Source organism: Euprymna scolopes, chromosome 16 (assembly GCF_053919585.1).
Source record: "Euprymna scolopes isolate OS-2025 chromosome 16, ASM5391958v1, whole genome shotgun sequence".
Classification (NCBI taxonomy): Eukaryota; Metazoa; Mollusca; class Cephalopoda; order Sepiida; family Sepiolidae; genus Euprymna; species Euprymna scolopes.
This window is the reverse complement of record NC_136497.1, coordinates 41,485,713-41,499,258: the sequence shown is the minus strand read 5'-3', so window position 1 is coordinate 41,499,258 and position 13,546 is coordinate 41,485,713. Positions and strand designations below refer to the sequence as shown.

The 13,546-nt window shown below is 32.7% G+C and overlaps 1 protein-coding gene across 6 annotated transcripts in view; it reads left to right on the top strand.

The window, feature by feature from the left end:
- The window catches only part of LOC145295925 (uncharacterized), a 425,549-nt gene that overhangs the window by 296,014 nt on the left and 115,989 nt on the right, over positions 1 to 13,546 (top strand). For 5 of the 6 annotated variants that reach the window (XM_080141748.1, XM_080141743.1, XM_080141742.1 and 2 more), the window contains exons 4-7: positions 1,482 to 1,549; positions 3,219 to 3,340; positions 8,542 to 8,601; positions 10,181 to 10,243. In XM_080141748.1, coding sequence (XP_079997874.1) covers positions 1,482 to 1,549; positions 3,219 to 3,340; positions 8,542 to 8,601; positions 10,181 to 10,243 — 313 coding nt within the window. The remainder of the gene's footprint in view (positions 1 to 1,481; positions 1,550 to 3,218; positions 3,341 to 8,541; positions 8,602 to 10,180; positions 10,244 to 13,546) is intronic. The other variant, XM_080141744.1, reaches the window with a different exon arrangement.

Below are 13,546 nucleotides of genomic sequence, written 5' to 3'. Positions count from 1 at the left end.
CAGGCGCTTGTCTGAGCTCCAATCTCTGGTCCCCCCTCACCAATCTTTCACAATAAACACCCGTATAGCTGAAACCACTGTCAAAAATTTTCCCCACTCTTTATCTGTGCCAAAACCAAGACATAGATTCCATGAACAAAGCTTCTTTCTTAGAAGTGCACGCCTGTTTCGTTTGCCTGTTTCCCACCTGACTACAACTTGGATGTCTTCAAGTCCAACATAAACAAATTCCTGATGAACTGCCGCCTTAAGACACTTTATCAAATTTCCAATACTAACATACTGGACACGCAATAACCTTTATCCCTGAGTGGCTTCCAGGCCTTGATAAGTGGTGACTATCTTGTAAAAAAAATAAAATAAATAAAATTGTGTAAAGAAAATTAATGTGGCCTGTTCTTTAACATTTACATCCTTTAAATTATAATATATACTTCTCTTTAATTATAATTAACTAAAAAAAAAAAATTTCAATTTTTTTTTTTTTTCTGGAATACGTATTTTTAGAAAAATACTGATGCCGAATATTCCTAGCAATAAGATAGTGGAAGGGATAAATTTTTTAAAAATTAGCTTTTTCAATTTACCACAAATGAAACGCTGTTACCAATACGTAAGGGGCTATTATAAATTGAGGACGAGATTTATTGGAAGCATCCTAAGTGGATGTTGTGCGGGAAAATGTGTTCACATGATATCCAAATTTCTGCACTTTAGTACTGTTAGAAACTAGTGAAGAATTCTGAAGGCAAGCAGTTTGAGGAATGGCGTTATTGGAGCTGAAAGCCTACTAAATCTGTCAAGCTCTGCAGTGAAAGGGTACGATTTTGTTGCTCGTAGTGTTGGGACGATTAATTGGAATCGGTAAAATCGGAACTTTTTGAGGTATCAGAATCAGAAAAAATTGTGCCTATTTTCTGATGCTAAAATCATTCCTTTTATTATTTATTTTTTTTATTTGATTTTGCTTTTTTTAAAAAAAAAATCTTACAATGCTTGTTGTAATAAAATAATGAACATTTATTGGTTTAAACTTCCAGCAAAACCAAAATCTATAAATCACTCCCTCACGAATGTGATTTTACGTTAAAGAAAATGTATGCACATTTAAGATGTTTTTTTTTTTACTGTAATCAATGCAAAATAATCATTTCATAGTTAAATATTTAGAGATTTATAAAGAATCGATAATTGTATCGGAATCAAAACAAGTAAAGTATGGAATCGGTAATTGTATCATATCGGAAAAAATATTGGGACCGTCCGATCACTAGTTGGTCGTTGAAGGGTAAAGCACAACTTTATACCTGGGTACATTCCATTGAAGTAACTTGTAAAACAAGCAGAGCTGAGACAAGAGCTGAAGAGTAATACGCCTATTAGGTTAGAAACTTTTTTTTTTTTTCGTTATCCAAGAAAAAGAGTTGAGTATAACTTGATCCACTTTTAACTTTTTGTATATTTTTTTTTTCTTTTTTTAGATGAACAGTTGTTACAGAAACAGTTCGCTTTCTGATGTTTATGACAGAACAGAAGTTTTAAACTTGAGGTTTGGATTAATTTCTTTTTCATTTGCAAGAATTTTTCTAATCAAGAAAATTTGTTCAAAGTTCAACATCTCCACTAAAGTTTTTTTTGTTTTGCTTTTTGTTCGTTATTATAAAATCACTTTTCATTGTGAATGCTAAAAAAATGTACAAAATAGTGTTACATCACTAAAAGTATACCTCTGCCAGGATGGGTAAAATTAATTCTGTGCAAAAGTTTTGTTGGTTGTTGGTTGGTTGTTTTTGTTTTACGGCATATCAACCCTTTTCGGGTTATTTAATGCCGAATCCAAAGATTTTGAAGAAAATTTTTTTTAATAGAATATATTTGTTGTTTTCACGTCGGTTTTTATTTAACCCATAGTTGGGACCCTAACAGGTACTACCACTCCGGGTTAGAGTGGACCTGGGAGAAATGGTAATTAAAGGGTGGCTCCACACTTCCCAAAGCCCACAAGCTGGGGCCTAACCACTGGATATAGTTTAAGGTCATATCCAGGACCCCCATTGAGGGATTTTTACCCTCTGCAGGGGGACAGTCGGTGTATTCTAATGCCCCACCGACAGGGCCCAAAAGTTTTGTATGAAATTTGAACTCCTATGAATATTAAAATCAAAATGATACTGAACCTTATGTCTAAAATGCTTATTCAATTTTGATCAAAATCCATTATATAATTTTTATTCTAGAACATGTTTTAAAAAATTTTAAATAAAGCCTTGAAAGTTAAAATTGAAGAAAACAAAAATGAAATTTAAGAAATTTTGATTGGTGTCTGAACTGAATCGATGGTGGGTTGAACTGGCTTCCTCCTTCGGACGTTTCATGGAGTATGAAATAAAGTGGTCCCTAGTCACATGTATATTCCCGTGAGGGAAGATGACGATGTTAGGTAATTCTTGCAGGGAAATGTTGGCGTTCTCTTACAGGCAGTGCCAGATATTCTCAAATGGTAATCCGTCTCATGCTGACCAGGCTCTAAGTTGCTTAACTCCCCTGATCTAACGATGACCAGTGGATCAACGTGATTATGCCGTATTGTTGTCTAATGACTATGAAACCAATTAAATGTAAATCTGAAATATTTGAATTTTTAAATGAGGTTGTGTTCTGACACTCTTTAACATACTCCAAGGAAACTGACATTTGGTGAATATTTATTGATATCTAATATCTATTGTTAAAATTTCATCCTCTTTAGACTCGCTTTGTATAAAACTAAATTAAACTTGCGTCACACTCCTTTTCAACAAGCAACTGTGTGTTCCAAGATTTATAATCGATTAATACACATTTAAGTGAGTCTTATATACACATACACACGCACACACGCGTGTGTGTTTATAAAGTTAGAGATAAAGAGTAAAGTTACATAGGAACTTTATTACAATATCAAGTCAATAAGGGTCGAGAAAGGAATAATCTCTTTAGACGATGACATTTCGAAGCTAAATGCTTCTCATCAGAACCCTTTTTTAACTTTATATTGTAATAAAACTTCCATGTAACTTTACTCTTTATTTTTTTAAATTATTCTGTTTGCTTCTCTCGGTGGGGTAGAGCTTTATTTATCCTGATAGGTGTGTCTTATTGAAAATTTTTATTTTATTTTTTCTTTGTTAGCTTATTCTTATTATTAATATAAATATTATTTCTTTTTTTTCTTGTAGGAAAGGAAGTCTTTGGATTACATTCACTTCATTTTTTAAGGAAGTAAAAGAAAAAATACCTTTATCAACCATCAAAAACGTCATTCAAACCCTTTTTCCCAGTAGTAAAGTCATAATTGAAGGTAAGCCTAAAACTATACTTACTAAGCAATTTTTTCTTTCATAGATTTCAGGAAAGAAAATATCAGAATTCAAATCTTTGGCACTCATACCCTATGAAATATTTCTCCCATTTTGTCTTCCTTGTCAGATCAGGGTTTGACTACGGTGTCCGAGCCTATGTGTCATATCTAATGCCAGATCTACAACATTTGGAGAGTTCAGACTGGCTCACCGAATCATGCAGAGTCCATTGGATCTGCCTTATGATTAGGGCTATGACAAGAGAATATTCTTTTCATTATTTTGATTCTCGAGTATATATCAGTTAATCTTTTTAATGTTTTTATATAGTGATGTGCTTCTCAATTGATTAATTGTCTGTGTCTGATATATACTCAAGAGTCAAAACAATAAAAAGAATATTCTCTTGTCATAGCCCTACTTATGATAGCCGATTCGAAATATTTTTTCTTCTCTACATATGCAAATTAGCTTCATATAAAATCTGCAAATATGAACAAGTTTTTTGTTTTTCTTACTAAAAAACGGTTGGCTGACATGTAAAACATCTCCAACACTTTAAACTGAAAATTTACAAGCTTCAATCTCCATCATTTCATCATAGGAGCTACTAAACTTATGAAAACGAATTAAAAAAAAAAAAAAAAACTACCCGGCAAATATATCCAGTGAATGAATCTTGATGGGCTCCTCACGATTAGTTGGATTCGTTGTTGGACTATCCAAACAAAACTTGAATGCAAACCATTAACAAGGATCTTAGACAATGGAATTTGATTGGGAGCTTGGATACTGACATTGCAGCCTGTCATAAAACGCCAGAGCAAGCAAAATAAGACAATAAAATGTATGATGTTGACTAAATAGATTGGGAATCGAAATCCGTATTTTCGCGTTTTCAGTCTGAGGCAAATCAAGAAAGATAGACCAAGAAAACAAGTTTAAACATTGGACTAGAATATAAAAGAATAACATGAAATTAAAATTCAGTCTGAATCGACTTACCGGACTCCAAGTTAGAATTACTAGGGTTGTGGTAATTGATGGAAACGAATATCACATCGCATAGCTCAAAGAGTGAAGGAAAGAAATCTGCAGTACCTTGGAAGCATTACACATGTAAATGTTATTTTAAAAAATGCTAAGATATGATTAAGCAGTGATTATTATCTTATCTGTCTCATCAAACCCTCTGGTCAGTGATTTGGAGCAAAGATAAAGTCAAATAAATATCCTATTTACTGACCATTTGTTTTGACTTGGTCTTTTTTTTGCAAATATAAATCTTTAAGGGCAGATCACCAGAGAAAAGAAAACGAGCAGCTAAAGATGTATGATTATTAGTGCTATGACGACAGCATATTCTTTTCATGGTTTTAACTCTCGAGTGTATATCCGACATGATTAGATACAGTTAATCAACCGAGAACAACATCACTATATACGTCATCAACTGTGTGGACAAAAGTACAAAATGCCAAGTTTTAGTAGGTGAGAACACGCACACACCCACACACCCATATATATTATAAGCATTGTAAGGAGTCTCAACAAATCGTTCAACATTTTCATATTGTCATGATTCGAATTGAACTCCGCAGTTCAAAAAAAGATTGCAAGGTCCTGACGAAACATGAAAATATTGAAATGTTGATCGATCTGTGTAGACTCTTTACAATGCTTATAATTATAAAAAAAAAAAAGAAGCTCTACACACATATTGAACACTTTCGAAAAAATATTGGTTCTGTTTTTTAACACTATACCTGAACTTAATTAATCAATTTGTGTGTGTGTGTGTGTGTGTGTGTGTGTGTGTGTGTGTGTGTGTGTTGGGACGATTCATCGGAAAAATCTGAACTTTTGGAGAATCTGAATCAGAAAAATTTGTGCTTATTTTTCCGATGCCAAAAATGATATTTTTAATGATTTTAAACAAAATCAAAGACAAGAGCTTCCACTGTTGGTTAAAAAACTAAATATTTATTGATTTTAAACAACTAGTAAAACGTAACCCCCATAAATCATCCCACACAAGTGTATTTTTACGCTTGAGAAAATATCTGCACATTCAACATGTTTATGTGGTAATTGGGAGGGGTGAGGGTAATAACTCTATAGTTAAATATTTAGAGATTTAAAAAGAATTAGAATCGGGGGAAAAATATTTCCTTATATATATTTGATATAGATCAAAATGATTAAATTCCAATGTTGATTGATCTTATGCATTCATGACCTGATAGTTTCATCTCTGTTGTAGATATTGACAGTGTAAGACTATAAGAAAGCAACCACTTTCATAGATGTGCACCTGAAGCAGAGATGTGTCATTAAATTTCAGACAAAAGAATGGTGACTGTAGAAAATAAATTCTGAAGCACAAAAAGTCGTTTGTTTAATGGTACCATTCCTGTCTTTGTAGCTCTTCAAATTTCTTAGTTCGAAAAAAAAAAAATAGGATTTATTTTCGAACGACCCTCGTATATTTATTTCAGGATTTATCATTTTATAATTTATACTCGAACGAGGTCATCAGACCTGAATTTTTATAAAGTTCAGCTAATTTACCATATAAACAAATTCTCATCTTCAGTACCCTGAATCAATTTTTTTTTTCTCTCTGAAGCACTCAGGAAGAGCATCATCGTAAGGTGACTGGTATACAGTAGCTATTTTCTCCAAAATAAACGAATAGCTAATCATTTATAAGCGATTAAAAAAATATTCTATATTTCAGGTAAGACTATCGTAGTTTAGCTTTCAACTACAATCCTCTGGTCATGGTTTCAAATTTCAACATATTTAGCCACGCCGATGTTTTGCAGTAAGAGCAAAACGTGTCCATAGATAACTCACACATATGCACATGTATGTATGTATGTATGTATGTATGTATGTATGTATGCATGCATGCATTTTGGGCTAAACCTTTTAAGTGTAACTATACTACTGCTTCACCCACATAAAACCCTAATTATTCTGTATTAATAACAGAATATATGCAGAATCATGTTCTTCAGTGATATCTGAAAAACAAATCTAGAATTGTAAGATGAACCCTTGTAAAATAAAACCGCTCTATTCAGTAAAACTGAATCGCTAAAATATATAAGGGAGATAACTATTTTAATTTTTATGTAAAAAGAAGAGTTATCTTCACTTACATGAGAATTTTCTTATTCTCAATTATCATGCTGGGTGCTTCTTCATACTATTATGAAGAGATATGCATTTTAAATGGGTGCCAGTTATATCTCTACTAGTAGGAACACCTAATGTTACTCAGAAATGAAGAACCCTCTCTCCTTTTCTCTATTCTTATGATAGCATATTTATTAAAAAAAATTTTTACTGCTTCCTTATCTCCATTTCACCCTCTAATATAGTTGGAAAAGGCCGAAATTTTTTAGAAAATTAAAATTAGATACACATATTTAAAGTTTTAAGGGGTTTCTGCATATAATAACACCCTTAAGAGAGCACTTAGATATTCTGTCACTGTCGTTCTTCCTCGGTTTTTATATGACACACTTTTATTTTTTATTATAGATTATCTAGCTTTTCTTTTTAGAGGGAACACACGCATGCATTAACAGCGAGGGAGGCTTCCTTAGTCCAAGTTGACAACCTTCCGAGAGCTGAACTCCTTTGTAAATTACTGAAGTGGTGTCAGCATATAGAACGCTTAGACATGGTGCTTGAATTTGTTTCTCCATTAAAACAATGAACATTGTTGCAGTATCTTTTTTATTTTAGCAACTTGGGGACGCTTGCTTCACATGACTGGATTGTGTAATTCTTAAGCGGTTTGATAGATTGTTTGGTTGCTTTTTCCAATTGGTAGTACAACAATCTTAACTCTTGATACTAAGAGCGGCTGCTCTAGGGGACGATATCTGGTTTGCTTTTCCGAGGCCATAATACCATAAAGATTTGATTAGTAGTCAACTTAATAGGTCCCGCATTTCAGTTAGGCTTCAACTACTGTCCCATCAACAAGATGTTGCATCCCCCCTGCCTATTTTATAAGTATTTTAATGATAGGTGCTCCGAACTACAAGCCCCTGTGCCCCATCGGCGTAAATATCCCAGACAAATCCGACAAGCAGCAAAATCCCACCCCTACACAGAAATACCCAAATGTAAAATTTTCTACTCTCCTAGTTTCTTTCCTAGAACTGCTAGACTTTAGAATTCCCTTCCAGGTTCCTGCTTCCCTAATTCTACTGACATGCAAAAGTTCAAGCGTAATGTAAACAAACATGTTACTGCTCAACTCCCTACATAGTACCTCTGAAAATGATCTACCAGATAGTAGCCCCCTACATCAATGTGGCATTTTGCCTTGTTTGGGGTGAAAAAATTTGTAAATAAAAATTTAAATAGTTGACTTATGACTTTGTTTACTGATATCCAACAAACGCCATTTTGTCCAACCTACACTATATAAAAACAAAATTAACGTAAATGGTAAGCGGTAATCTTTTAGAAACACTCTATCACCACCACCAAAAAGAAAAAAAATTAAAAGCAAGTTTACTCCTTCCTTGAGGTTCTCCTTCACCAAGTGTCTAACTCGCAACTGTTCCTCATTCTGTTGTATAAACGTTGTGAACAATCATTGACTGTTGCAACTTCCCTGTCATAAAACTCATTGCCACAAAACTCCACGAACACTCCCCAAACTAACTATAAAAATGTATCCCGCCCTATTGTTCCCATTCAACGCCATACCTTGATCCACAACCCTACCTCAACTTTTTGTCGAATCCAATGAATAACTTCATATGTCTTTGTTGTACTGATAAACCCATTTCCTTTTTGTAATACTCCTTTCCTATTTCTAGTTCCCAACACTTGAGGGCAGGAGCAACGTTGATAAAAATCAGACTAATTTTATGCTTTTATATATATATATATATATATATATATATATATGTGTGTGTGCAAAAATCATTATCTTGATTTCTATTTTGTTAATTTATATTTTTATGTATATGGTTCAGATTGATTCAAATCAAATTCCAGAGTAAAATTAAGCTCAATATTAGTACCTTGAAATCGTTATTTCAAATTTCTAGTAGGGCTACAAATTGTACAAATAAAAGTTGTCATACTGCAAATATATAATTTTTTTTAATTTTTTAATCTAAACTTTCTTTTAATTCCATGAAATTATTTTTTAATTTTCTTTCAGCTACACCACTACCGACAACAACAACAACAACAACAACAACAGTGAAAACGGAACCATCAGGTAATAGATCCTCTTTAATTATTTTTGATATTACAGGGTGGAACGATAAAATTGTCGTCCTAGAAAAGACCCGATTCCATTTCCGTTTGATGAAAATTAGTTTTCTTTTTTTACAGACCATCTACTAGTCGGCCAGTTGTGTACAAATGCCAAGAGCAATGAGAGCCTTCTATCATGTCTGAAAGTGACATAATGTTCAATGAGCGAGATCTGAGATGCGCTGCTGCACAACTCATGCTCTCTACCGATCAGTTATGATAACAGGACCATTGCCAGCACCCTCAAAATGATATCGTGAGAAACTAGACTCTAATTGCTTACTCCCATAGTTTTTCTGTCGAGGCAAAGGTTGTCAATTGCTGTCAACTAAATCTCCGACAACTCTTCCAACCAGGTCCAAGCCACAATCTTGTAAAATGTTGTGAACAACCACTGACTGTCGCAACTTTCCTAAATATCAAAAACCTAATTGCCATAAAAACCCACCGAAACTTACAAAACTAACTCTAAAATATATCCGGTCCTTTTCTTCCCATTCAACACTATATTCTGATTCACAGCCCTATCTCAGCTTTCTTTTGTCTATCCTGGTAAACAACTTCCTATGCCTTTTTATACTGATAGACTTATTTCCTCTTTATACACCTTTCCTCTTTTTTTTTTTTTCTACTTCCCACTACTTGAGGGTGTGGCAACGTTGATAGCATCGCACAATATTTATTGCTTATATATGCAAAATCGGTATGAATGCTATTGTTTACCTGATTATCTTGATTTGTTAGAATCTAGATTTTAGTTAATTTTTGCTCATTTATTTGAATTTTTATATGTATGTGGTTCAGATTGATTTTATGGGAATAAAATTCCAAAGTAAAATTAAGCTCAATATTAGTTATTTCAAAATTTCTAATCGGGATATAAATTGTACAGATCAAAGTTGTCATACTGTGATTTATTAATTTGGAAGCACAGTAAAGCTAACAGGTGTTTCTAGGAGATTAAAAATAAAACCTGCTTGAACAAATTCAGGCAGTAAACAAAAAAAAAAAAAACTCGGGTCGTCAGAACATTTTGTCAAAAATGTATACCAATGTAAAACTTTAAGCAAATTCTTGTATTAAATGATTGAGATTCATCTTAAACAAAATGAAGTAGTGCTAAGATGATAAATTGGAATCCGTTTCTGAATCAGAAAAAATAGTATCTATTTTCCGATGCTAAAGAAAATACCTTGAATTGTTTATATTTTAGTTCTTTGTTTAAAACTTGACTTTCCATTGCTGGTACTAAAGATAATAAGCATTTAATTTTAAACTGTCAGTAAAATTAAAATCTATAGAACACTCCAAATGTGTATTTATACGTTGGCGAAAATATATTCTTTACGGTAATCTGATAAGAAAATTATAATGAAAAATAAACAATCCTACAACTACATATTAAGATTTTTAAAAAAAAATTGGAATCTGTTATTGAAAACAGAATCTGTAATTAATTGTCCCATCACTAAAATTAACCAATTTTTTCAGTATAATTAAAACATTTAATTCCATGAAATTATATTTTCATTTTCTTTCAGCGACGCCATTACAAGTAACAACGACAACAAAACCGACAACAACAGTGACAATGGAACCATCAGGTAATGGAACTTCCTTAATTCTTGATATGACCACCAAAATATAAAATTATATATATTTCTTTGTTATAGCTTTTGATTTTTTTTTTTTTTTAATCAATACTTTGTAATCAATGTTTTCTGTTCAATTACATGGAACCGTGGTGCAATGGATAAAGTGCTAAATGACAATCAGTTCTAAGTGACAGGCTTTTGGAGGTTGAAGAGTAAATCCTCAGTACCGAGGATACTAATGCTCTTAATATAGTTAAGAATTAAACTTTCAAACTTCGAAAGTTTGAACCGAACCTTTTATTTAATTGGAATGGCGATTGTTTTCACTCTGTCAGCCATAACCATGTAGAAAATTTAATTCCTACTAGAACTGTCCATAAGGAGCCACAGCCCAACAGATAGTTCTAAATAATAATTTTTAGGTAGTTGATAATTCAATCCACAGTATAGTGATATTAAAAATTAGTTATGACTTCTATCATGGATTAAAGGGTTCGGTCTAGAAGTCCATACACATATTCTAGAATACAAGATAAACTTCAAAAAAGTCTGATCTTACATCAACAGAAACGTTGCAATAATATCAGATTATCAGTCCGAATAATACAAATTATCAGTCCGAATAATATCAGATTATCAGTCCGAATAATATCAGATTATCAGTCCGAATAATACAAATTATCAGTCCGAATAATATCAGATTATCAGTCCGAATAATATCAGATTATCAGTCCGAATAATATCAGATTATCAGTCCGAATAATACAAATTATCAGTCCGAATAATATCAGATTATCAGTCCGAATAATACAAATTATCAGTCCGAATAATATCAGATTATCAGTCCGAATAATACAAATTATCAGTCCGAATAATATCAGATTATCAGTCCGAATAATACAAATTATCAGTCCGAATAATATCAGATTATCAGTCCGAATAATATCAGATTATCAGTCCGAATAATACAAATTATCAGTCCGAATAATATCAGATTATCAGTCCGAATAATATCAGATTATCAGTCCGAATAATATCAGATTATCAGTCCGAATAATACAAATTATCAGTCCGAATAATATCAGATTATCAGTCCGAATAATACAAATTATCAGTCTTCTTCTCCAAATAAATTCAAAATATAAGGAGTTTTGTTTGTTTGTAATCCTGAAATACAGGGGATTTCTTTTTATAATTAGTAAGGCTCTTATTGGATGCAGAACAGATGCTTAAGTATAAGGCAGACACCTCATCTCGTAAAATTTTTTTTGAGGCGGCAACTTTCAATAAAAATATCACAGAATATTTTTATTGGACAAATATATGGTTTATTCCAAGATTTACTTTTTGCATTTATAATTTAAATAGTTTCAAACATAGTCCTATGGTTTGCATGTATATGATGTAATCTATAGGTCCAATTCATAAACTTTACACATTAAATTATGCCGTTATTTCAGAAATAACGTGACGAATGTTGTCTTCCATGTGGTCTATTGTTTGGTTTATCAGCTTAGACATGCGACTTTATGTTCCCCAATGAAAATATTCTAATAGAATTAAATTGTACGAACGAAGGTGGCCAGTTGACAGATCGATTTCATGAAATTATTCGTTCATCAAATGTTTCTCTTTGTAAATTAATCGTATCACTTGTGAACGATGCCTGGATATCAGTCTCTTGATGAATTGCGAAACCAATCTGACCTCAAAATAACCGATAGTTGCCAAATCTGCAATTAAAGAAAATATCAATTTAAAGTTTGTCATACATATATATATGTACACACACACACACTGATTTTTATATATAAAATCAGTAAAAATGTACGAACTTTTCCTCCCTTGCTAATTCCAGTATAACAGCCCTTACACTACCCATACCATCGATAATTATGGGAAAGTAGAAAGAAATGTTGAAATTAAAGAGCCCTAGTCAATAATGTCCAATGGTTGCCATGATATGTCTACCTTTTTTAAGCCAAATTTTTCATTTTCTCTGCCAGTTTTGACTTGACTCTCAGTCTAATTTCCTGAGCCATGCACTGATCGAATTGATTTAATGAATCTATAATTCTTAAACATTGATTCTTCATGACATCAATATCTAGAAAACAATCTTCCGCTTTCCCCATTTCCCAACAATCTAAATGATGACCGTGCAAGTTATGCTAAGATGCAACCGTCTATAATTCCATAAACCTAATGCTGTTTCTTTCAAACTATCTTTCCTTTTAGACTTCCATTTTTTTTTTATTTTTTTTTTTTTTATTTTTTTATTACATTTTCACCCCAAACAAGGCACATTGCCACTTTGGTGTAGGGGGCTACTATCAGGGGAAACATCTACTGGGGCACTATGTAGGGATTAGGGCAGCGAGATGTTGGTTCACGTTGCACTTGAACTTATGCATGTCAGTACAGTTGGGGAAGCAGTGACCTGGAATGGAATTCCAAAGTCTAGCAGTTCTGGGGAAGAAACTACTGGAGTAGAACGATCTTTTACATCTAGGGATCTCTACAGTGTGGGGGTGGGATTTTGCAGCTTGTCGGGTCTGTCGAGGGTGTTCACGTCGTGGGGGCACAAGTGCTTGCAGTTCTTCAGAGCATTCACCATTATAATACTTGTAGAACAGGCAGAGGGATGCAACTTCCATGGATGTATTCAGTGATCTCAAAACGTTTTTATTTCTTTGGCTTGACGCCACAATCTTGTAAGCTATGACCGCTGAATTTCTGACTGGTTTCTTGTGTAAGTATAAATATCTTAAATGAGGAGGCTTTTATTTCAGCTGGTTATTACATCTATGCAACCAGTCATTTCAATTAGATATTAAATATACACAATCATTTTTCGTCTAGATATGTCATTTCTGGTGGATATCACATTTTACAAACCAAATACAGGAGTCTCTAAAACTAACCCATTGTTAGGAATTTTGAAACTTTACCACTAGGGATAAAGGTTAGAAATGTGGACTATATTTAGTTCAATTTTATGTAAACGGGGGAAGAGAAGTCTTGAATAAAAATTTAAATACTTTCGAGTTAATTCTAGGACTTGGACATGAATTAATAAATATTACTATAGTATAAATTTTTGGGGAATATTTAAATGTTTTAGGTGCATAATATCGACACAATCTCGCATCTGAAAACTCAAATATTTCGGATTTGCATTGAATGTGACATCAATAAAATAAGATTTTCTGAATTTTAGTTTCTTAACATTCTTTAAACCGAAGACTTAAATTTTTAGACATTTTTTAACATAAAAATCGTACACTAAATTTTGATAAAAAGGGATTCTAG